Consider the following 25,620-nt stretch of genomic DNA (forward strand, 5'->3'; position numbering starts at 1 on the left):
TATTAGGTTAATCTTATTGGGCAAAATTTTGGGCACAACTTTATTGATTACAGAATGTGAGCGGTATTGGCTTAGGCATCGAATGGTCCCGACTATATCTGACTCCTGCCCGATGCGCAGGAAGTCTGGTAAGGGTAAACCTCCGGAAGGGGAAGCCCTGTTGAGCTCCCCCTGGTGTTCCTGTCGGGGTCGTGTCATGGCCCTAGCCCCCGACCCGGGCTTTGGACAAGATCAACACCCCTGGATTCCTTTAATGGAATACCCTTAAGGTTGTAGGGGCAGGTGATGGGCACACCTCCCCTCCCCTCCCCCATCACAAGGTCAAACAATGTCTAACTATAGCACCCTGCTTGTGGTTAACGCTTAGCTGGAATGAAATATTCAACGCAGCAATAGAGAAATTATGTCAGACAAATAAATGAGAGACACAGTGGTATATGGTTACCAATGCTCTGCTCTTCCAGCCCTGATGGCCAGTGCTTATATTCCCTCAGCCCAGTCCCCTTGCTCCTCCTTTGGCTGTCTCTGTCCAATCAGCCTGGTTGAAATTCCTATTAGCTGTTTGCTAGAACCAATAATAAAAGATACACCCATTTCCTATTACCTTTTATGGGAGACAAAGAGCTATATTTCCTTCTATCTATAAATGACAAACAAGTAGCCATATATTATTAGATTATCTTTGGCCCTGCTGCCCTACTCACTGCAAAACAGATGGCTAATTGTTCTAATTTTATCTTAAACAGAGATCTTGGGTTCACCTTCTCACACACCATCCATGAAATAAGAATCTAACATAAGAATCTAACATTTCTTACTTTCTAAATCCCTTGCATAATTACATTTAAGCCAATATATTTCATACACAACATATATAGATTTCTAGAAGGAAAAGGCCTTTTCAAAGAGAAGGAATTTAATAAAAACAGTAGTTTCCAGAATCAACTTCAGAGAGAAGCCTCTTCGGTTTTCCCAGGCAGCTGCTGTTCTCATTAGCTCTTGCCCTTTTTTAACCTTATGAAGATGTGGCTCGTGTCTTCTGTTAAACAATAAAACTTCTTAATTGTGTCTTTGCAGCTTGATTATATTCTGTAATTTGTATGGTCAGTGTGACCTTTTGCTCCTAGCCTGTAATTTTTACAACCCTGAGGCACTCGTCTCCTGCTAATGCTAATACAATTCAGAGGGGCCCTGTTTAGGAAAACATCTACTAAAGCACCCAGCTGCCTTATGTGTGGCATGAGAGAATGAGAGATACAAACATTTACAAATATATTTCTAAGCTCATTTTAAAATGCAGATCTTCATCAGATGCCTCACCATCATTCCCCTCCCCTCCCCCAATCATAGCCCAGCTGGTTGTGGCGCAGGTGTCCTGAAATAATATGCAAAAATACATTGGGCAAAACCTCATTTAAAGATGTGGGTTTTGAGATGAAAGTGCATTGGTGTGCATCAACCATTTGTTGGCAAGCGGTAGCTTCCAGCCACAATGGCTATACTGCATCTGAACACCACCAGTTGCTGGAGACCACCGGAGGGGAAAATATTTTTGTGCTTAGGTCCTGCTTTCCAGTTTCCCACAGGCATCTGGTTGGACAGATCCAGCAGGAGTCTTCTGTTTCGACATTTACATGGGTCTGAACAACAACAACAATGTGACAAAGCAACTTGAAATGTGATTTGGTTCTGACTGGGACCTTCCAGATTCCTCTGAAGCCAAGATCTAAGTCTGCGAAGGGGGCTGTGTGTGGAACTTCATGGGGATGAGGAGGGAGATGCATTAAACCATGGGTAGGCAAACTAAGGCCCGGGGGCCAGATCCAGCCCAATCACCTTCTAAATCTGGCCCACAGACGGTCTGGGAATCAGCGGGTTTTTACATGAGTAGAATGTGTCCTTTTATTTAAAATGCATCTCTGGGTTATTCGTGGGGCATAGGAATTCTCCCCCCCCCCCAAAAAAAATATATAGTCTGGTCGCCCACAAGGTCTGAGGGACAGTGGACTGGCCTCTGCTGAAAAAGTTTGCTGACCTCTGATTAAACCAATGTGTTATGATCCACAAACAATAGATTGGCACAGCAATGTGTTTAGGACTAAATGTCCTGTTGCTGATAATTCCTGGCTGCTCCCCAGCACACAGCTCTGCTCAAATGGCTGATTTCTAAGAAAGCGAAACCTAAACTGGGTGGCTCTGTTTCCTCTTCATCGTAAACCATTTGGAGAACAAAAACAAATGAGTTTTAGCACATTTTAAAATGGGTAAGGAAGGTTGGCACACTCCAGAGTGTGCCAGGTGGAACATGATCTAATCTAAATACTGGATTACGCAATAGCCTGATCTATTAGAAGGCTCAGAATGCATGAGAATTCTCCACTGATGTAAGCAATAACACTGAACATAAAAACAATTACAATACACACAATAATTGGGTCCCCCCTTTGTGGAAAGAACATACTGCCAGACACATTTTAGCATTCCTACATAATATCACACAACAAACTAATTAAATATCAGTTGCATATTTTGAGGCAATCATGATCTTTTACACATCTTTTCAGTCCTGGAGCACAGAGTCTTGAGGTTTAAAAAGTGAGAGAATGTCCTTGCAATTCAACTCCCCCCCCCCCTTTGTCAGCCTCCCTCCTCTGTCAGTCTATACCCTTTGAAAGAAATTGCTGTGGCCACTTTGAAAACTCAGGTGTCTGTTGTTGTTGCAGGTAATAAATAGTCTTGTGGTCACGAGGAATTGGGGAATTGGGTTGTTGTTGCTTTTTCATCATTGGATTTGTAGTAACACATCTGTAGACAGGATATTCTGTAAGGGGCAGGGGTTTTTTGGGGACTTAGAGACAGTTAGAAAAGGAAGGGGCAAAAAGGAAAAAATAGAATGTCCTTGAGCTTCCTTGGGAAGCTGCAAACAATAAAATTATTTCCCCCCCGTGAAATGAATTAAAACAATTTAAAAATCCCATAAGGGAAAGGGGCAGATTTTTATTTACAACATTAGAATGCAAACTACTTGTCTTTTCATTGAAAGGGAGATTCAGCAGTCTTTAGATGGGCAATAAAAGGTCCTGCTGATCAGGTTGTAAAATAAAACTCAAACACCACTCTTTTTGGATCGGGCCCACCACAATGGCAGCCCACTGGGGTTTGCCAGTGGACAGAATAAAAGACATGGGACATTGGCAATCCAACGCGTACAAAAGTTATATCCGCGACAACTCCAAAATTTAAAACAGACCTATCACTTACACTTCTCTGTCATTTTCTTGCTTTTCAGGGACAAACCACATAGAAATTTGGATTGTGGGACACAGTATCATCCACTGGGCCTGGGAACAGGTGGCAGCTAGTGGCCAGGGGTGCCAGCTGGGTTTTCAATTGCACATGGGATGCGCTGGTTAGAGATGAGGCCAATTGTGAAGGCCAGGGTGGATGCACATGCCCCCGCCCCAAATGCTTTGGTTTTGCAGCTGGGCGAGAACGATTTGCCTTGCCGGAAAGGCGTGGACTTGCTCTTCAATATCAAAAAGGACTTGGACAATCTTGCGCTGAATTTCCTGAAAATGACTCTCTTTTGGTCGCTGCTCTTGGAGAGACGCGTTTGGTGTGGCAGCAATTCTCCAGCAGCAACAGATTATGCCCGAAAACACTTGAATCGTTCCGTTTCACAGAAGGTGATCACGTTGGGTGGCCGGGTGATCGCACACCCTTCTATAGTTTTCAGCAAGATGGCACTATTTCGTGATGATGTTGTACCCCTTTCCAATTGGGGGAATGATATATGGCTGGCCAATATTGCAGATGACTTGAGGCATTGGTTACAGGTGTAAGGGTATTTGGTAGTGAGCCTTTGGGCTCTTGTGGTGGTTATGAGGCATCTGATCAAGGCCTGTATTTTAAAATGAGCTTAAAGATATATTTGCAAATGTTTGTATGTTTCATGCCAGGCAGAAACCAGCTGGCTAAGTACTTGTTTGTTTATCTTCCTGCTCTCCTGAACAAGGGCCCCCCTGATTTATAGCAGTAGCAGGAGACAAGTTTCTCAAAGTTGTAAAAGGGAATTACAGGCTGGGAGCAAATGTTACACTGACCCTACATATTACAGAATACAATCAAGCTGCAAAAACACTAATTAAGAGTTGGTAAATAGTAAGATTTATTGTTTAACAGAAAATAATACCCTGTGCCTCCTATCAGACTCTAGCCATATTTTCCTAAGGTTTAAGGTATACTGAGAGAGTTAAAGGGCAATAAATTTTGGGAAGAGCTAATGGGAAGAGCAGCTGGCTGGGAAAGGGGGGTGTAAACTGAAGAGGCTTCTTTTGAAGCTGTTTTTTACTCAGTTCCTTTTTTACTTTGCAAAGGCCTTTTCTTCTAAAAAGCTATCTATGTTATGTATGAGATTTGTTGGCTTAATGTAATTAGGCAAATGATTTAGAAAGTAAGAAATGTTAGATTCTTATGTTAGATTCTTGTTTCTTTGATGGTGTGTGAGAATGTGAACCCAAGATCTCTGTTTAGATAGAATTTAATACCACGAGCCATTTGTTTTAGCCATTTGTTTTGGAATGCAGGGGCAACAGGGGCAAAAGGTGATCTGGTAATTAAGGTGCCTTGTCGAGGCAAATGTAAGATATATGGCTACTTGTCTGCCATTTATGGATAGAAGGAAATATAGCTCTTTGTCTCCCATAAAAGGTAATAGGAAATGGGTGTATCTTTTATGATTGGTTCTAGCAAACAGCCAATAGGAATTTAAACCAGGCTGATTGGACAGAGGCAGCCAAAGGAGGAGCAAGGGGGCTGGGCTGAGGAAATATAAGTGCTGGCCATCAGGGCTGGAAGGGGCAGAGCTTTGGTAACCATATACCATATACAAATTGTTCACACTACATCGATAACTTCTTGAATCCCCTTACAAAAGAAGCACCGTTGTATATCCGTGATACTAAACATGTCATTACCTTTATCGAGAACATACCTGTTACCCAGCGTAGTATCACAGCCACTTGGGATGTTTCCTCACTATAATACCAATGTACCCCTAGATGAAGTGAAGACACAGATTCAGGATATGTTAATGACTCATAATAAAACATCTGCACCAGTACATTTCCTCATGGAAATTGTATCTTTAATTTTGGACAACAATTGCTTCTGTTTTGGGACTAAATATTACAGGGTGTGCCTATGGATTCAAGATGCGCTCCCAGCATGGCCAATATTTTCATGAGTAATTTTGATTTAGAACACATTTTTCATAATAACCCATACGGAGTATATTTGTTGTTTTATGGATGTTACATTGGTGATTTATTGTTTATATTCAGTGAGGATATTTTTGATCAGTTTAATCTGTGGATAAATGGTCTAAACTCACATTTAAAATTTGAAGGTAAATTCAGTTCTAGTTCTTTACCTTTTCTTGATTTGGAAATTTACATTGACCAGCTAAAAATCAAGGCTCGCCCCTTTAAAAAAAGGACAGATGTAAATTCTTTACTTCATTATAGTTCCAATCATCCAAGACACCTTCAAGATAACCTTTCGTTTGGTCAATTTCTACGGCTCAAAATAAATTCTTCTAATTTGAAGGATTTGAAATATCACTCTGACAAGTTGGTAACCTCCTTCCTAGAACATGGTTACCCACGTAACCACGTAACCACACTTTTAAAAACCCAGACTGATAACGGTTTCCCAAAATCCCAATTTTTATACACTTTAAATTAAACATTAACAGGATATGCAATGTAATTCAACTAAGGGGAAACGAGGAAGTCACTCTACAAAGTTAATAATTATTATATTCAATAAGGTTATGATTTATGTTTGTTATGTTTGTTCGTTTTGTGTTTTTGTTTGTCATTAATATTGTAAAAACCAATAAATTTTTTTGGGCGGAATAATAAAAAATAAAAAATAAAAACCCGGACTGATACTCATGAGATCACCAAGAGAATCCATTCTTCCTTAGAATTTAATCACATAACGAGAGACATTGTGAGAATAGTGAAATGGCATTGGCATATCTTAAAAGATATTCCTGGTTGTGAGGTCCTTCCATGCTTCAGGAAACGACGCACTAGATCCCTTCAAGGCATACTGGTACAAACTGATCTAAAACCCATACCACAACAACAGACTTTAATAACAGCCCCGAGAGGTTTTTTCAAGTGCAGACACTGCGTTGCCAGCAGATACGCACTTCCAGTAAAAGAGTTCACCAACAGTGAGGGTTTAAATTCACCATACAATCATTTGCTACATGTGCTACTGTATGCACTGTCTATATAATAAAATGTACATGTGGTTTATTATATGTGGGACAAACCACAAGACCAATCAGAACCAGGATATTGGAGCATCGTTCTAGGATCAGAAATAGAATTTTGGGTCGTCCTCTGGTATCCCATTTCATTCAAAAGTCGCACACTGAGGATGACCTTACATTTTTTTGTACTTTGGACCTATTAAGGACCTCTTGAAAATTCAGGAAGAGTCCTTACACAGAAGGAAAGCAGATTTATTTATTTTACTCAACACTCTGCATCGTTTAGGTCTAAATACTGAATTGTATACATGCTTTTTATAATGACATATCCCACACAAGCTATGTCAGGGGTCAGCAACCTTTTTCAGCTGTGGGCCGGTCCACCGTCCCTCAGACCATGTGGTGGGCCGGACTATATTTTGGGGAAAAAAGAACAAATTCCTATGCCCCACAAATAACCCAGAGGTGCATTTTAACCCTTGAGCTATGTGAAACATATACTATATAAGAGCTCTGCTTATGTGACATCGTTGTGGTCATATTCCTTTAAGACTGCGTTTAGGTTAACACTTGCCTCATCATATGGTTTTGCTTATTAAGGGTGTACTGAGATTCATTGGCCATTACTATTGAGAATCGTCCAAGAATCATTGTTTACATGATCTGTTACACACTTCGATAGTATGCACAACCTCTGTATCTTTTAATGCTTGATAAGGCTTAATAATGTATGAACTTTATAATTTTTAGATATGATATAATAGATTTATATTTGTAATTTCTACATGTCTAATATTAATCATTGTATTATCAAGTGTTTATATTTATTATATAGAACTATTAACAGCTGAGGAAGCCCTTCAGGGCGAAACAAGAAAATATCCAGAAACCTTGTTCTCCCCAAGCCAGCTGCCTGGGCCAGCTACCTATGCTAGCCAACCTCAACAGCTGTATCGTCCATTACATTCCAGGGACCTTTCCTTAACCACATTTGAGGACTGTGTAATATAGGAACTCAAACAAACATGTATTAAGAAAGGAAGAAATGTATCTACATTGGATTTAATTAAATAGGTTTCTTGCAGGAATTTATGTATAGGTTGGGGGGGGGTTTGCCCCTCCAGCAGATATCATGCCCGTGCAGCCCACTACCAAAATCAGCACAATCGCTTTTGTGACTTTGTGATTTGTCCCCACAAAACACTTCATCACAGTTTCTTCCTATCCAAATGTAACAATTCACTGATAAAGGTATCTATGTACTGGCTCACAGGGAAAACTTCAGAAATTCATATAGACATGTGAGCTCAGCTACTCAGCAGCCCCTCTGCCTGAGTGATAATCCCTGGCATCCTGACACCTGAGTGCCAGACAGGTAGCCATTCCAGAAATAACAAACCCAGATGAAGACAAAAGGGTGTGATTAACTTGGCTGGGAAATGGGGAAATGTAAAGATCTCTTTTGTTACACTTGATGGGTGTTTGGTGGAGGGCAAGGAGAACCATGGGGCAGGGTCCAGGATGCTCTGATTACTGCCACCAGACCTCCCCTTTCATGATGTAACCGTGGTGTATGAGTGATGTGGGGGGGGGGATAACATGGGGATTAGCAGCTAATAAAAGCTTGGGGGCTCTTTTGTTCGGGGCTTCCATCTTGTTCCACCTTGTGGCAGGTGGGAGTGAGTCCTGTCGCGACAGTCTTCAATAAAGACCAAGCCTACTGGCTGAACAGGTTATATACCTTGCTTTAGGATTGTATATGGTGTACAGTATATCCTGGACCTGATTCGTATGTTAGGAAGGAACCAGTAAAACATTTGTTACAAACATTACCATTCAGCCTATTGCCCTCCATATGTTGTGGTAATTACATCTGCGTAACAAGGTATTTATTTGTTTTGGTCTGCAAAGCCAGCTTGTCCTGCAGACTCTAAAGCCGCTCAGCACCTTGCAGAATATCGGAATGTTTCAAAAAATTAAACTATTTCCTCTAAGATGCCCCAAACCCCCACAGCTTTAGAGCCCTTCCACTTTTCGCAGCCTATCAATGTAACAATGCAAAAGCAGACAACAAGGAAGCTGTCAAGGAATAATATCTGGATTGTGTGGGCTTGCAGACAACTCGGGTGCTGCTGAGACTGATAGAGAGGCAACAACAACGGAGGTGAAGGATTAACCACCTCTGATCCTTCAAGTTTCACAAGTGATCCTTCGGGACTTCCCAGGAAAGGCAGAATCTCGACCGTCTATCAAGCAGCTGCTCAGTGCTCCCCCTAGCGAGGAATGCTGCTTTTGCTATTTGCTGCCATCGGGAAATCAGCGATTATCACCATGAGAGGGGAAGGGAAAATTTCAAACTCGCCTGCGATCTTACGTTGTCTTCGCTCCCAACTTCGCTTTCGTTTTTGCTTTTAGTAGTGCGACGAGCAGGAGATAGAGGGAATAAAAGAGAGGAAGGAAGAGAGTTGGAAGGAGAAAAGTGTTTAGAAACTGTAAAAAAATCGGGCTGGCAGCAGGTGAGGAGCTGAACTTTTCCCTTGCGATTATGATGATTTCCGTTTCTTTTTGAGCTTGATCGACTCTGAGCTCCTTGCTAGGCGGGTGGGGCGGGGCGGCCAGAGTTGTTTATTATTACTATTATTAATGTTGGAGAAGGCCGCCCTTCTTCCCTGCTACAAAGGGAATAAATTACATGCCTTCACTATTGACCTAGTGCTAGTATAAGAACTTTAACTAACTGCTCTGAAACCAACCCGGGTCTCCCTCCCAAACGATGCTGGGTGTTAATTTGACATACTATCCTTCTTTAGCTGCTCGGAAGCTGCCCTCCTCCTTCTCCTCCTCTTGGCGCCCGCCTCTTTTCCTTTCTTTTGGGTTGACACAGTGGAGAGAGAAGCTCTTCGGAAGCTGTCCACATAGTCGCTGTCCCGACCTTCATCTTTCTCTGTTCCACTTCCCTGTTTACTAAAAACATTTGCAAACATCCTCTGGGACTTGCAGGGCTTCCTTTTCCCCTGGACTCACACATATTCTGGTGCCCAAAGGCTGTTTGTTTGTTTTTTGGAGTGCACTAGGAAACAAAATGTGTAGTTGGGAGCAGTGGTGTACCGTGGGTTGGCAGCACCCCCAGAGAGGAATTCTGGGCCGGGCTATGCTGGGTTCAGCCCTTCCATGCCTGCTCCCACCTGTCTCTGCCACCACATGTCTGCCCCCCCCCATCGCTCACTCACTTGCCTGCCACCCCCTGTCTCCCTGCCTAACTCATACTCTGTCTCCGCTGCCGCAAGTCCTCTGCGAGCCATCAATTCCTCCCATTGCTTTGGACTCTGTATATATTGCCTCAACCACCTGTTGAAATTTCAGTCCAAATTTATATTTTTGCAATATCTTTTTCAAATAATTCCAACCCACCAAATCAAATGGTTTATATATATCCAATGACATGAGAGTGAGAGGCAAATCTTCATTTTTCGCTAAATACACCATACCCATCACCTTCCTGACTGCCTCTACCAAATACAGTTGAGGCACTGATGCAGAACTCTAGGTGCAATGCAAGTTGTAATGTGTGAAAGTGTCTGCATATATGTGTTTTTTGTGAAATTCCGGGCTCTGATATGCCTTATGGCAAACCCTTTCAAGTGTGGGTGCAGTAACCACAGTGAATTGGATCAAGGGAAATATTTGTTTTTAAGAAAAATCTGAACAGAGCAGAGGTGCCTCATTCCATGCGTTGAAGTCACACGGTTCATTTACCAATTGGTGTGTCCCTGTGTCTTACCAGGGAGGAGGGGTGGTGCAAAGTGGTGGGGAGTCCAGCATGGTGCAGACACACCAGCCAATCAAATTCAGTGCTCCTACCAGAGCATGAATGGAAGCTTCCACACCACAGTTTATTGAGGATTTCTTGCTGCTCATATATGGGAGTTTTTGAGTGTCTACATGAGAATGTTCTCATCAAAATGCCACCCATTGTTATTTTCCCATTTAATCTGGATTTACGGTTTCCATGCAAACCCCAAGAAGTAAACAGCAAACAAACAAAACAAAACACCCAGGGAAATGGAAAATCTGGATTAAAAGTGGGAACAGAATGTGAAATGGCATTTTGATGATGATGTTCTATAGACACTGAGAAAAGCATATATGCAAGAGCAGCAGTGAGCATAAATGGAAGTTCCATGTAGAAGAGCCCACAATGTCAAGATCTGAATGTGGTGGGGTTTTTTTTGGGGGGGGGGGAGATATTCATATTTCACTTGAGTGTAAATCATCACTGAATTTCCCAGCTGGATGGACCACTAGTATTGCCAAAGTCTTTCTGAATTCTCCCTTTTACTTTCTAGGATGCTGTCATATAAAAAGAAATTTTTAGCATTCCTTGAGTTTATCAAGTTTCTCCAAAAAAATGTAGACATAAAATCAGACCCTGCTACATATTTCAATGAAGTAATCAAGATATATGAGAAGACTTTCAGTGATGGTGGAATGGAGGAAGCAGCTTCAGAAGTTAAAAAGGAGCTGGAGGAGTTGGAAAACACTGAGCTTCACATTGCTATCACTGGAGAGGTGGGCTCTGGGAAATCATCCCTCATCAATGCTCTCCGAGGCCTGAAGGCAGAAGATGATGGTGCTGCCCCTGTAGGAGTAACAGAAACCACACTGAATCCAAATGCTTATTCGCATCCCGACTATCCCAAAGTGAAATTTTGGGACTTGCCAGGAATTGGATCCCCAGGTTTTTCACCAGAGAGTTACCTTAAGAAGGTGGATTTCCCCAGATATGACTTCTTCATCATTGTAGGTTCCACAAGGTTCCGAAATTGCCACATTGAACTAGCTCAGGAGATCCAACGGATGAATAAGTTGTTTTATTTTGTACGCTCCAAAATGGATATAGATATGTCCAGCATGAAAAGGGATTATCCTAAAAACTTCAGTGAAGATCAAGCCATTCAAACGATCAGGGATGAGTGCAATAAGAACTTGCTAAACTTCAAGGACTCCAGTCACCAGAGCTTTCTGATCTCTTCCTGGGACCTTGCCAAGTATGACTTCCCCCGACTGGTGGAGACCTTGGAGAAAGATCTGCCCAGCCTGAAGAGAATTGCATTCCTGTTCAGCCTCCCCAACTTTTCCTCTGAGGTCATAGAAAAGAAGAAATCTGCACTGAAGAGCCACCTGTGGAAAATATCCCTGGTGTCTGCTTGCATCAATGCTATTCCCCTTCCAGGTCTTCCTCTGGCTTGTGATGTTGTCCTCTTGTGTGGATCCATGGTTGTCTTCTACAAGAGATTTGAGCTGGATGATGGCTCCTTAGCTAGGCTGGCCAGATTGGCCAGGAAGCCTGTTGAAGAACTGAAGGCCGTGATTAAGTCTCCTCAGGGGAAAGAAATCACCGAGGATCTTGTCAAGAAGAAAATAATCCATACTTTACAATGTTTCCTCCCAGTTTCACCAGTTCGTAGCTTGGCAAGTGCAGGGGTGTCTTTTGCCACAACTTATTGGATGCTATTGAGCTTCCTGGATAATCTGTCTGAGGATGCTGAAAGAGTGAAGAAAGTCCTAGGACTGGAAGAGTGTGAGGCAGAGCATCTCAGGGCCAAGCAGAACTGGCACAAGACATGATGCAGCCCAAGGTGGAGAAAGTAGGAGTTGTTGTTGCTGCTGCTGCTGTGGCAAACATTCCCACTTTGGCACCCATTTTCATACCCATTTTGGCTGATTCTAGAGACCATGAAACAGACCCTATAGCTGATTTACCTTACCACATCATGACACAATCAAGCTTTTAAAAATAGGGATAAAAAGCATCTTCCAATTTTTGTAAAGTCTTTTGGAGACAAACGTGCCAGACAGGTACACCACTGCTCCCCAATTGCTGTCTTGTGAATTGAATTGGCCGGTTTTAATCAATGCACCCTTAGAGATTCATTAAACATGTTGTGTCCACAGTGAATGCTATTTTTAATTGATACTTTATAAATATGCTCAGCAGTAAACTAGACACATTTGTCATATTGATGTAACATGCTATCAAAACCTCTCCATGTAACCTTTACCCAGATAGGCCTTTAAGAAAGAGATGTGTTTAAGTTTGATGTAGTTTTATTAGATAATGCTAAAATTATTTTGTTAGATAATAGGCAATAATGAAAATTACTGTAGAAGTTTAAGTGTAGGTATTTTGGGCATATAGTTTTTTACTTTCAGGAAGTTTTCCATGACCTGCCCTGAGATCTCTGGGTATAGGGCCGTATATAAATTCAATTCAGAAGAATAATAATACTGAAGTTGCAGATTTTGTGGAATGCAATCTTGCTTTTCGTCGATAATTGAGAAAGCGTAGGGAAAAAACCTCCTTCAAAGGAGAATTTGGGAATACATACCCCATCCTTGGAGCGTGTTACTCTCTCATTTGGCTTATGTAATATTTTGCTTCCTGCCCAATTCTAGCCTTGCTGATTCAGAAAATTATGATTTAGTTAAGGTTTAGTCAAGGTTTCTCAGCCTTAACAATACTTCAGATTTGTAATGCTAACATATTATACTGTTTTTATGTTATTAACCTCATTTATCTTATTTTCTGTAGTGCTCAATTAAGTTCTACCAAGTAAAGGAAATGCATTTGCTATGTGCCTGAAGACTCATTCTTGAATACTGAATTTTCTGTGTTGATATGAAGTGGGGCTAATTTCATTGTAAAGGGAACTGAGATGAGAAACTGGATTTCTGCTTCGTAGAAACCAAGCTTACATTTCCCCCCTGAACAAAGCAAAAGTGTCACACTGCCTGCTCTCCTCTCCCCATTTAGTGTCTGCTTTGCTGACACTAATGCAGCAGCTCCTCTTTTCTGCCTTGGTTTGAGGAAGAGGGTCATCTCTCAAAGGGAGACATTCTGGGTTAGGTGGCCGGGGAGAGTTGCTTGAACCACAGAGGCTAGAAATTATTTTAGTTAAAAGTTCAAGATTAATAAAGTTAAGGACTTGCAGCCATTTTGAACTTTTTGTTATGGCATTCTTTAAAACATGAGTCTCGCTTCTTCATTCAGTCTGAGGATAGTAGAGCCTACAGACAATTTGGGCTATGAGGGATTTTGTGAGCTTGGGTTTTGCATGTGTGGTTTTGCTTTTTTGGTTAAAACACACTGGAACATAATGGTCACGGCCCACTGCAACAGCTCAGGAAGATGCATGGCTGGTAGTTGACACTTTATTGGCAAGAGAAACACTGACAGCAGCTCCCACAGGGCGACTTCTTCTGCACGGAAGCCGCTGCTGCTCATTCCTCTTCAAGCCCCTCCTGGTTCTAGAAGATGGCGGAGCAGGGGAAGGCAGGGAGTCAACTGGCCCATCCTTTCTTCCTCCACCTCATCCTGCCCTAACTCATAGAATCATAGAATCATAGAAGAGTTGGAAGAGACCACAAGGGCCATCGAGTCCAACCCCCTGCCAAGCAGGAAACACCATCAGAGCACTCCTGACATATGGTTGTCAAGCCTCTGCTTAAAGACCTCCAAAGTAGGAGACTCCACCACACTCCTTGGCAGCAAATTCCACTGTCGAACAGCTCTTACTGTCAGGAAGTTCTTCCTAATGTTTAGGTGGAATCTTCTTTCTTGTAGTTTGGATCCATTGCTCCGTGTCCGCTTCTCTGGAGCAGCAGAAAACAACCTTTCTCCCTCCTCTATGTGACATCCTTTTATATATTTGAACATGGCTATCATATCACCCCTTAACCTCCTCTTCTCCAGGCTAAACATGCCCAGCTCCCTTAGCCGTTCCTCATAAGGCATCGTTTCCAGGCCTTTGACCATTTTGGTTGCCCTCCTCTGGACACGTTCCAGTTTGTCAGTGTCCTTCTTGAATTGTGGTGCCCAGAACTGGACACAGTACTCCAGGTGAGGTCTGACCAGAGCAGAATACAGTGGCACTATTACTTCCCTTGATCTAGATGCTATACTCCTATTAATGCAGCCCAGAATTGCATTGGCTTTTTTAGCTGCCGCGTCACACTGTTGGCTCATGTCAAGTTTGTGGTCAACCAAGACTCCTAGATCCTTTTCACATGTACTGCTCTCAAGCCAGGTGTCACCCATCTTGTATTTGTGCTTCTCATTTTTTTTGCCTAAGTGCAATACTTTACATTTCTCCCGGTTAAAATTCATCTTGTTTGTTTTGGCCCAGTTCTCTAATCTGTCAAGGTCGTTTTGAAGTGTGATCCTGTCCTCTGGGGTGTTAGCCACCCCACCCAGTTTGGTGTCATCTGCAAATTTGATCAGGATGCCCTTGAGTCCATCATCCAAGTCGTTGATAAAGATGTTGAATAAGACCGGGCCCAAGACAGAACCCTGTGGCACCCCACTAGTCACTCTTCTCCAGGATGAAGAGGAACTCTTCTTCTTCCTCCTCTGCCTGGTCTGGCTGCTGCCTGCCGGGTGGCTCCCAGCTCCATTAACCAGTGGCTCCCTTTCCTGGGTCAGCCTCCTGGCCCCCTGTCTCCCCCACATTCATAATCCCCGACATCTATTCTCTGAGGAAGAATCAACCCAAGACGTTTTGTTGCCTGAGGTGGACAAGATGGCTGCTGCCCCTCACTCCATTCCAGGAGCAGAAAGCAACTGGATCAGCCATGGAATGACTTTAGAACACTGGCAATGGAGCCCTGTCCTCTCCTCACATGAGGGAAATGGCCTTGGGGGACTTAGGCAGGCTGTTTCCAAAGGGGTAGCCATGTCAATTTGTTGAAGCAAAAACAGCAAAGGCAGACCCTCCAAGTGTTCCTATTTTCCAAGGACATCCCTGATTTAGAGAAGCCGTCCTGGTTTCTGATTTGATCCTGGAACGTCCCACTTTTCCTTAGGATGTCCCTATTTTCATTGGAGAAATGTTGGAGAAATGTATGGAGTTATCTGAACCCTGAGCCGTCTGAAGGCAATCTTATATGGGGAAGTTATTTTAAAATGTTTAATGTTTTATTATTATTTTATATTTGTTGGTAGCTGCCCAGAGTGGCTGGGGCAACCCAGTAAAATGTGTGGGGCTAAAAATAGTAAAATTATCATTATGGAATGGGACGTCCCTGTTTTCACTGGAGAAATTTGGAGGGTATGCAAAGGGTCTCATGGCATCCTAAAAGAGGAGAGTGGCTAGTGGGGATCCTCAGGGGCAATGGTTAGAGATAGCCACCACCACTGGGCTTCCTCCAATACGCACACTCTCAGCACCTGCTACCTGAGGCAGATGCTTCACGCTGGCTAATAGTAGAGCTGGCCCTGTTGGGCTAGACCAAGAAAATGGCAACACCCGGTGACAGAACATGGAACAAGCCTTCCTGAAGATAAAATAGAGGTTGGGTGGCTTTGTGGAGCCCCCTGCTCAAGCAGCCAGTCCTTCAAATTTCCTCATGCTGGGGGTAGCACTAACATTTCCCTTCCATGCCTGATCCCACCTGTCTCTGCCACCACTTGTCTGCCCCCCCCCATCGCTCACTCACTTGCCTGCCATCCCCTGCCTCCCTGCCTAACTCACACTCTGTCTCGGCTGCCGCAAGTCCTCTGCCAAAGCCTGCCACCTGTGCCAAGGCCACTGATGTACTTCCTTCCTGAAGCACGCCAGCTGCTGCAGTGGAGGCCTGGTGGAGGCAGAGGCGCCTTGCGGTGACGGCAGATGAAGTGAGACATCACCTGTGTGGGGCAGCCTGGTTGTGCCTCCTCAAAATTTTGCACCCGGGGCAACCACCCCTCTGACCCTCTGCACGTTCTCTTGACTGCTGGGGAAGGCTTTCTGTGCTTGCTTAGCTTCTGCTAGTCTGGCTGGAGAGATTTCTGTTTGTTTTTGTTCTCCAAATGGTTTACAATGAAGAGGAAACAAAGCCACCCAGTCTAGGTTTTGCTTTCTCAGAAATCAGCCGTTTGAGCAGAGCTGTGTGCTGGCAAGCAGCCAGGAATTATCAGCAATGGAACATTTGGTCTGAAATACATTGCTGCGCCAGTCTACTGTTTGTGGACCATAATATATTGGCTTAATGCATCTCCCTCCTCATCCCCATGAAGTTCCACACAGAGCCCCTTCCCCAGACTTGGATCTTGGCTTCTGGAAGGTCCCAGTCAGAACCAAACTACATTTCAAGTTGCTTTGTCACATTGTTGTTGTTGTTGTTGTTCAGACCCATGTAAATGTAAATGTCGGAACAGAAGAGTTTTGCTGGCCCACCAAGGCCAGGCTCATATTCTCAGAACAGAACTCAGTTCACTGTGAAACCACTCTGCCTCACTTCCTTGTTGGCTGTTATTCATAGTTCGGAAGGCAGAGGGAAGCGAAGCCTGCTGTCACTGTCACTGTAAAAAAAATATTTCAAAGCGTGCCATGTACCAGATAAGTTTTTTCTAGATGCTAGAGAAAGCAATCTTCTCAAATAGGTGTCCAACTTGTCACTGTAAGGGAGTCGCTGTTTTTCCAAAGAGCTACTGGCTGCCAATGGTAAGCAATTTTAATTTGCTGATTGTAAAAGTATTTATATGCTGCCTTTCAGCTCTCAAAGGGGCTCCCCCCTAATTAATTCTGTTACTTTCTTTGCTCACTTTCCCATATTTCAACCGTTCCTCCTATTCAGCAGTGTATTCAGCAGTGAACGTATGTTTGAAAGGAGCACAATCAAATATACAGTGGAACAGTGCTTTTTCCCCTTTAAAAAGGTTTAGGGGTACTCTCATTTTGACTCAAGAAAATCACCATTTTATAGTTCAAATGGGGAAAAATAAATACAGTAAATGGACAAAAGTATAAAGATTCAGAAAATCTTTAGGTGTATGCGTACTCCCAGAAGAAAGCACTGCAGTGGAACCTTGGTTCTCAAACTTAATCCATTCTGGAAGTCAGTTCGACTCCCGAAACCGTTTGAAATCAAGGCACGGCTTCTGATTGGCTGCAGGAGCTTCCTGCACTCTAGCAGAAGCTGTGTCAGACATTCGGCTTCTGAAAAACGTTCACAAGCCGGAACACTTACTTCCGGGTTTACAGCATTCGAGAGCCAATTTGTTCGACAACTAAGCAGTTCGGGAACCAAGGTACCCCTGTATATCAGAGTTTCTCTCTCCAGGGGAAACCCTCACCAGGACAAGAAGTCCAATTTATGCAGTTTGAAAGCTTCTTATCAAAGCATTGCAGCCATTTCAGGAGCTTAGGCAGGAAAACAGAGAGGCAGATGAAGCTGTACAGGAATTTCAAGAGCATTTGTTGAAGCTATTTACTTAAGATGTTGTAATAACTATAATGTTGCTGCACCCCAATTTCTGTTTGATAAGAGATTCCTGGGGTTCCAGTGCTAACCCAGAACATGGTTTCCTTTGAATGCTCAATGGAGTTAAACATTAATGTGAGTAGGGCCTGGAAATGAACTGGCAACCGATGCAGCTGTTTTAAAAGAGGAGTTAGATGTGGAAGGCATTAACTGCTGCAATATTTCTGTTCTTATTTAGGTGTGATAAATCTCAGAGAAGAGCAGCCATGGCTTGTAAGAGCAGCAAACAAGACACATTAGCTCAAATGAATCAGCCATTTGGCAAACGTACCCTTGATATCGCCATCGTAGGGGACTCAGGTGTTGGCAAATCATCCCTGGTCAATGCCCTGCGAAATATGACAGATGATGAGCTTGGTGCAGCTGCGGTCGATGTGATAAAAGGTACTAGGGAACCAACGGGGTACTTGTACCCCCAATATCCAGATGTAACCCTTTGGGATCTACCAGGGATTCAACCACCTCTGTTTCCGGCAGAGAGATACATAAAGGATATGGATTTTAAAAAGTACGATTTCTTCATCCTTGTTGGCGAAAGAAGATTGACTGATGATGCCATCGTGCTGGCCCGCGAAATTCAGAAAACAAACAAGGGTTTTTTCTATGTGTGCACCAAAGTGGATGTTATTATATTTGCTGAAAGCAGGAAACCAAGCTTCAATGAGGAGAAAACCCTTGAGCAAATAAGGAAAGATTGCTGTGAATGTCTGACAAAGGCCGGGGAGTCACCTCCAAGGGTTTTTCTCATCTCAAGGTGGGATTTGAGCATGTACGATTTCCCCCTTCTGCAGAGGACTCTGCAAGATGAATGTATTGATCTCCAGAGGCGTGCCTTACTACCACCCCAGGACCCAGGAAGGAAGATACACAATAAGTATGTTGGTTTCAGCTGAAGCCAAACTTTATTCAATGCAATATGAAAGCAAACATGTTTAATGTTTCTTTTTTTCTGTGTTGTTGTGGCTGTACCCATATATAAGGATGTAGAGACTAAATCTCCCCTCACTTTCCTCCTTTAGTTGACTGTACCTCACTCCAGCTCCTGGCATCAAGCAGTAATAATAATAATAATAATAATAATAATAATAATAATAATAATAAATAAATAATGTTATTTATACCCCACCCCTGGTTTCCCCAGAGTCTTGCTCTCTTGCACAAAGACCTTAACAGTGAGGTGGGAAGGACGCAATGGGGTTACCTGATAACTGAACTGATAAGCCTTGCATTGCATGAGTCAGGCCTCTATGAAGTGGGCTATCCATTTCAATTTCCCTGAATCCGATATTGTATGTTAGGTGTAAAGAACATTTGGCCCTCCAGATATCACTGAACTACAACTCCCATCTTCCTTGCCCATTGGCCATGCCTGCTGGGGCTGATGGGAACTGTAATTCAGCAACATTTGCTGCTTGTAGCACAAAGCTGTGCCCACCCCTTTCCCTTATAATGGGGTGGCAGTGGGTGTTTCCTTGTTGGATCAATGTCTTCACTTCCCTACTCATGTATGGCCAGTGCTGTGGCACCTTTCAACTGCAGGTATTTGTGGGGCAGCCTTTAGGAAAGGAGTCAGTCTTTCATATACCGTATTTTTTGCTCTATAAGACTCACTTTTTCCCTCCTAAAAAGTAAGGGGAAATGTGTGTGTGTGTCTTATGGAGCGAATGCAGGCTGCGCAGTGATCCCTCTTGCTCTTCTGGCTTCTGAGATTCAGAATATATTTTTTCTTGTTTTCCTCCTCCAAAAACTAGGTGCGTCTTGTGGTCTGGTGCGTCTTATAGAGCGGAAAATACGGTATTTGTTTATTTAGGACTTTAATGTGAGCCATTTGGACTGGGCCTACAGCTATTTTAAGCAGAAGCTTTATGTAAGAAGGAGTTAACCATTGCTATATTTCTGTTCTTACTTAGACCTGATGAATGTCCCGGAGGAGCAGCTGCGGGTGCTAACAGCTCCCGGTCAGACACATCAGCTCAAAGAGAACACCCACCAGGCAAAAGCAGCCTGGACGTTGCCATCACAGGGGGGCCAGGTGTCGGCAAATCATCCCTGGTCAATGCCCTGTGCAATATGGCAGACAATGAGGATGCTGCTGCCGTGGTTGATATGATACAAGGTACTAAGGAACTCAAAGGGTACCTGTGCCCCAGCTACCCCGATGTAACTCTCTGGGATCTGCCAGCAATCGGAACACATGAGTTTGAAGCAGAGAAATACGTAAAAGAGATGGATTTCAACAAGTACGATTTCTTCATCATTGTTAGTGAAATAAGCTTCACCGAGCACGATGCCATGCTGGCTCGTGAAATTTGGAAAAGAAAGAAGAGGTTTCTCTATGTACGCACCAAAGTGGATGTCAGTATAGCTGACGAAAAAAGAAACCCACACTTCACGGAGGACAAAACCCTTAAGGAAATAAGGAACTACTACTGTGAAAATCTGGCAAAGGCTGGGGAGTCGTCTCCAAGGGTTTTTCTGATCTCAAATTGGGATTTGAGCATGTATGATTTCCCCCTCCTGCAAAGGACCCTGCAAGATGAATTTATTGATCTCAAGAGGCATGCCTTAGTACTAAGCCAGATACTCGATAGGTACGTTTGGTTCAGCTTAGGCCATTTATGTCATCATCTGATGCTCCTCAATTCTTTCCAAGCCTCTGGCAAGGCTCCTGCCATTTATGCCGGCAGGGGGCAGAGCACAAAGCAAACTGTGTCTGGAGGTTTCAGTTGCAGAAGGTGAATCCCTTCTCTTTGTCAGGGTCCTTCCTGACTCAAACAATACATATAAATAATAAATAATAATAATAATAATAATAATAATAATAATAATAATAATAATTATTATTATTATTATTATTATTATCTTTGGAGTAATGGCACCCTGTACAGAACCTTAGTAAGGAACTTAGCTGTCTTATGTTGAGTCAGACCATTTATTGAGCTAGACCTTGTATTGGCTACACGGACTGGCAGCAGCTCTTCAGGGTTTCAGAAAGGGCATGTTCCCAGCCAAAACCGGAGGTGCGAGCGATTGAGATCGCCTGCATTTGAAGCAGATGCTCTGCCACCGAGCTATATGCCCTTCCCATATAAATGAGGATATAAATGAGGAACACACAATGGTTCTAAGGCAGCCTGAAGTGTCCCATCTCATTAATATCTCACCTGCACACACCAATAGCCTCCAGACACACCCCAGGCACTGTCGTGATCCTCAGTTTCCACCTTCAACCTTTGGGCTTCAGGGCTGAAGATGGGAAGCCCAGAGTCTCCATATGGGTCTTGTTTAGCTGGCAGATCCGTTCACCTTTCCTCTGGTGTACAGCGTTGCAGCCAGTCAGCCAAGCTTCAACAGTTTTCTGGCTTAGGGGGAGGTACTCTGCCTCCCCTCCCTGCGTCACAGCCAGTGCAGTCATCTGTGCTGGCAATAGCCCTAGCCAATCTGCGGCCAAGGTGGGTGTGGGCCATTTAAACTTGGCATGGCTGGTAGGCCGGTCGGCTTCCTTTTCCTCGCCTCTTCATCAGATCACCCTCCCTACCCACCCTCTTTTCATGCTTTGCTCTGATATGACCTTGCTATGGCAGTTGTGGGTCGCCATGTTGTTGGGGCCGGGTCAGGTAGGATTTTTTTCCACTTGGCAAATGGGCACCAGCCATTTGGTTTTCGCCCACCTAGTAGCAATCGTCACAACTTCTGTGAGGTTAGGCATTGGGTAAGCCTTTGTTTGGATGGAGGGGAGGTTGTTGCCTCGCTTGCCCCTCCTCAGTAAGGGTATCCTGTTAAAAGGATCTGGGGTGTGAATCCTGTCCGAGGGCTAGGGCCATGTCACAGCCCCTATGGGGACTCTGCAGGGTGCCACTATCTAATGTAAGTTATAGGGCACCCCCTAATGGTGGTTTATCCTTCTGTGGATTCCCTGCAGATGGGCGAGAGTCAAGATACCGCCTGGCTTCACCCCAATGCCTGAGCCAAACCACTCACATCTGTAACCAATAAAGTTGTGGCCTATTTGAACCCATAAACCAAAATATTCCATGTCAGTGTGATTTATTGTTCTCCTGGGAACTTTGTGGCTCTGGTGCCTTGGCATGCAACAACCTCCATCAGTACTACTCTTACATATATCAGTTCACCTCCATGCAGCTATATCTAGGTTGTCAAAGAAAAATACGTAGTATTTTTTAATATTGAAAATGCTTTTTTCTTTCCTAGATCAAGTGATTCATCTAGAAGAGCCAAGTGGTGTGACATCTCAACTTTTATTGCTGACTTGGAAAATATGAAGGCTGTTTTAAGACAAAGAAATCTCCCAGATGCGGTAGCCCAGATTCGGCAAGAGTTAGATTTGCTAAGCAATGCCACACTTGACATTGCCATCACAGGGCATACAGGTACTGGCAAGTCTTCTCTTGTCAATGCCTTGCGGGGTATGTCAGATTATGAAGAGGGCTCAGCTAAGACGGGGCTGAAACAGACAACCATGTTTCCGACAAAATATCAGCACCCGAATTTTCCCAAGGTGACACTATGGGATCTACCAGGAATTGGAACAGATGAATTCAAAGCAGATGAGTATCTGAAGAAGGTAGATTTTAGCAAATACGATTTCTTTATCATTGCTTCAGAACGTTTTACAGAGAGTGACACCCAGCTGGCTCGTGAGATTCAGAAAATGAAAAAGAAGTTTTACTATGTGCACCCTAAAATTAATCTTAGCATGGCTGCTGAAAGAAGGAAACCCAACTTCAATGAAATGGAGACACTTGAGGACTTAAGGCAAGATTGTTGTGATAAACTGAGAAAACTGGGAGAGGCTTCTCCAAAGGTTTTTCTGATATCAAATTGGGATTTGAGCATGTATGATTTCCCCATTCTGCAAGAAACCTTGCAGAATGAACTGGATCATCTCAAAAGACACGCCCTCCTTCTCTCAATGCCAACTTTCTCAAGAGATATCCTGGAGAAGAAGAAATCTGAGATGAGGAAACTTATATGGAAGCAGGCCCTTGTGTCTTCCTATTTTGGCTGTGTGACTCGGTTAGCTCTCAAATTACCTTGGCATATTTCCTTCTTGGTGACAACACTCAAAAAGCTCTGCATGGCTTTTGGGTTGGATGAAGAGTCCCTGTGCAGTCTTGCAAACCGGGTTGGTAAACCTCTAAGTGAGCTGAAATCAGCGATTAAGAAGTCTCCACTGGCTAATGAGATCAGCGAAGAATTTGTACTTGATCTCTTGGCCAAGTCAGAGCAGTGTAAAGCACCGACAGTGCTAGAACAGATTGTTGAGTTCATACCTGTGTTGGGCAGTTTAGTCAGTGGAACTATTTCTTTCAGAACCATCTACTACATGCTGCAATGCTTTCTGCAAGATGTCGAGGAAGATGCGGAGAATGTTCGTGCAAAAGCCTCTGAGCACTGAAAGTCCCAAATAAAGACCAGACACCTATCTGCTAGTGTTTGGAGATCTGCTAGTAACATGGAATCCACAAAATCAATGTCTCAGGGTTTTTGGGGGGGCGGGGGGAGGAAATGGTTTTGCAAGTAAAATTCTTTATATGCTTTTCCTGTTTATATTGTTACATTGTTTTGGGTATTTCATGGAAGTGATTCATACATGAAACAAGATAAAGAAAACAATAGAAGCTGCAGAGTTCATGGGGAGTACTTGGCTGTGAGTGCCATGAGCACTTGAGAAATCAGGGTCCTGAACTTAGGTGATCTGTACATATAAAGAACAGAGGAACTTTAAGGTGAAGGACATATCAAGGAGATTTTGCATTAGCCTCTAAGAATAAAGGGGCCATTGAATGTCCTTTTTTATCAGTTGATTTGTGCTCATGATATTCTTGGGGCTATACTATACTATACTATACTATACTATACTATACTATACTATACTATACTAGTTTCAATATGTTTTGGGGCTGCTATACTACTTCATTTCTGATCAGTGCCCTTCCTGTAACTTCATGTTGAAATCCCATAACTTTCCAAACCACAAATGTTCGGGGTGTTTGCTTTGTTTTTGTCCCACTTTTCTTGTGCTCCAGCCCTTCTGGATGATGCGGTAGTATTGGGAAAACATGATGTAACAACTCATAAAGCAGAACAAATGCACCACTAATGCACCGATATACTATTACTGTGTCTATAATATGTTGCAGAACTCACCCACAATAAAACGCCAGTTTGTAGGGGCCCTAACCTGTCTTACATTACTATTTGCATAGATGTGCGATAGAGTGTTGCGTCATACAGAGCTCTGAGTGGGTCCATATTGTCAGGCACTCATCTTGGAAGAGAATGTGCTGAATGGGGGCCAACACCCAGGTTGGAAAGCTGTTCACTTCTTCAGAACAGGGCTGGGGACTCTCCGATGTTTGATCACACCAAAACAAAGCCCAGATTTTGGACTGGATTAAGAAGAAGAACCGCAGTCCAGTGGGAGGCCAACACTCTGTCTATTTGCTCTGGTTATGCCACCAATTCCTTCTGTAAATTGCCTTTGCAACAGAAACTTCAGTACTTGATGGGAAAACAGTAGTTTGTTTTCTGTATAGGACTAGATGAGGTTTAGTGAGCTGGAGTATATCTGTGTGCTATGTATTACGAGCATGTAGTAATAAACTTGCATACTGAATGAAATTTTCCTTGTTTCGAGAATCACTTCTTCATCTTTCCAGCCAATCCTGAAACTAAGGACCCTCCAGATGCTGTTAGAATACAACTCCTATCAGCCTCAGACATCATGGCCAGAGATCTGGGAGGGAGGAAGCAAGCAGCCATGAATTAACAGCAATGGAACATTTAGTCTTAAATACATTGCTGTGCCAGCCTGTTAACAACTGAAGCTGGGCTCAAATATACCACCCATGTTTAAAATACAGGTTCCATCAAGTATCTTTGCAAGCACTGAATGAAGAACATCCCAGGTTCTGTTCCTTACATCTCCAGTTGCAGTGATGCTTTTAAAAAAGGCAACACAGTGCATTATTAATGTTTAAATCACCAAACAAACAAGTCAGTGCACTAATGCATGGGTCAAATTGTGGATGAATTGCTAATTGAAACAGAAACCCCCGCCTCTCCCGGTATGCCCCACAGAGTCCCTCAAGGTCCATAAATAGCAACACCCTAGTGGTCCTGGGCCCTAAGGAAGTTAGATTGGCTTCAGCCAGAACCAGGGCCTTTTCAACTCTGGCTCTGGCCTGGTGGAACGCTCTGTCTCATGAGACCAGGGCCCTGCAGGATCTGATTTCTTTCCGCAGGGCCTGTAAGACAGAGTTGTTCCGCCTGCCCTTTGGCTTAGAATCAATTTGATACCCTCCCCCTCTTTCTTTTTTCTTTTCCTTTCTCCTCCTGCAATGAGGCTACATTTTAATATTTTAATGTTTCAATATTTTAATGTATTTTAATTTTGTTTTTAAGTTGTATTCATTCAACTTTTTTATTATTTTATTATTGCTTGTTAGCTGCTTGTGGGAAAGATGGCCTAAGAATGTGGTCCTTTGATAAGTGTGATTTATAGAGTGCTTGGCAGGGATGCTTCCAAAAACTGTGATGGGAAAAATTCTACACCCATTTGGAGTGTGTGTGTGTCTACCATTGATAAGTATAAAAATCCACATAGCCAGGAATCTCACTTAAATCGCAGTGCCATCATGACTACATGAATAAAAGGAGGCTTGCTTCTGCTGCCCTCATGGTAAATTCACAATTAATTGGAAATAAGCACAATTTTCCTTTATAAAACGATAATATATTTTAAAAGTGACAATAAGAAAATGAGCAGCTGTAGCCATGTGACTGGCCAGTACATCTCTGAATATAAAACATTTAAAAAACAAAACAACAAGAAGAGAATGCTATGGTGATCCACCACCAGCCCCTCTGCCACCCTCTCTGTAGTCATTGGCGGAGACGGGGGCTTGGCTGTGGAGTCCTGAATGTCACCTGGAAGTGCTTTAAAAAAAGCAAAAGCAAACTGGTGTGGAATCATAGAGGACTTAAAAATGGAAAAATGAGAAACAGAA

At 43.2% G+C, this 25,620-nt stretch overlaps 1 protein-coding gene across 1 annotated transcript in view; it reads left to right on the forward strand.

The window, feature by feature from the left end:
- LOC310711154 (uncharacterized protein) overlaps positions 1-24,232 on the forward strand; it is a 116,594-nt gene extending 92,362 nt beyond the window's left edge. Inside the window, exons 3-6 of the mRNA XM_083512622.1 lie at positions 10,633-11,913; positions 17,766-18,461; positions 19,498-20,178; positions 21,800-24,232. Of these exons, the coding sequence (XP_083368748.1) occupies positions 10,634-11,913; positions 17,766-18,461; positions 19,498-20,178; positions 21,800-23,006 (3,864 nt within the window). The 5' untranslated portion in view covers position 10,633 and the 3' untranslated portion in view covers positions 23,007-24,232. The remainder of the gene's footprint in view (positions 1-10,632; positions 11,914-17,765; positions 18,462-19,497; positions 20,179-21,799) is intronic.
- Positions 24,233-25,620: the final 1,388 nt, after the last annotated feature.

This window comes from Podarcis liolepis, assembly GCF_965112155.1.
Source record: "Podarcis liolepis genome assembly, chromosome: 7".
Lineage (NCBI taxonomy): Eukaryota > Metazoa > Chordata > Lepidosauria > Squamata > Lacertidae > Podarcis > Podarcis liolepis.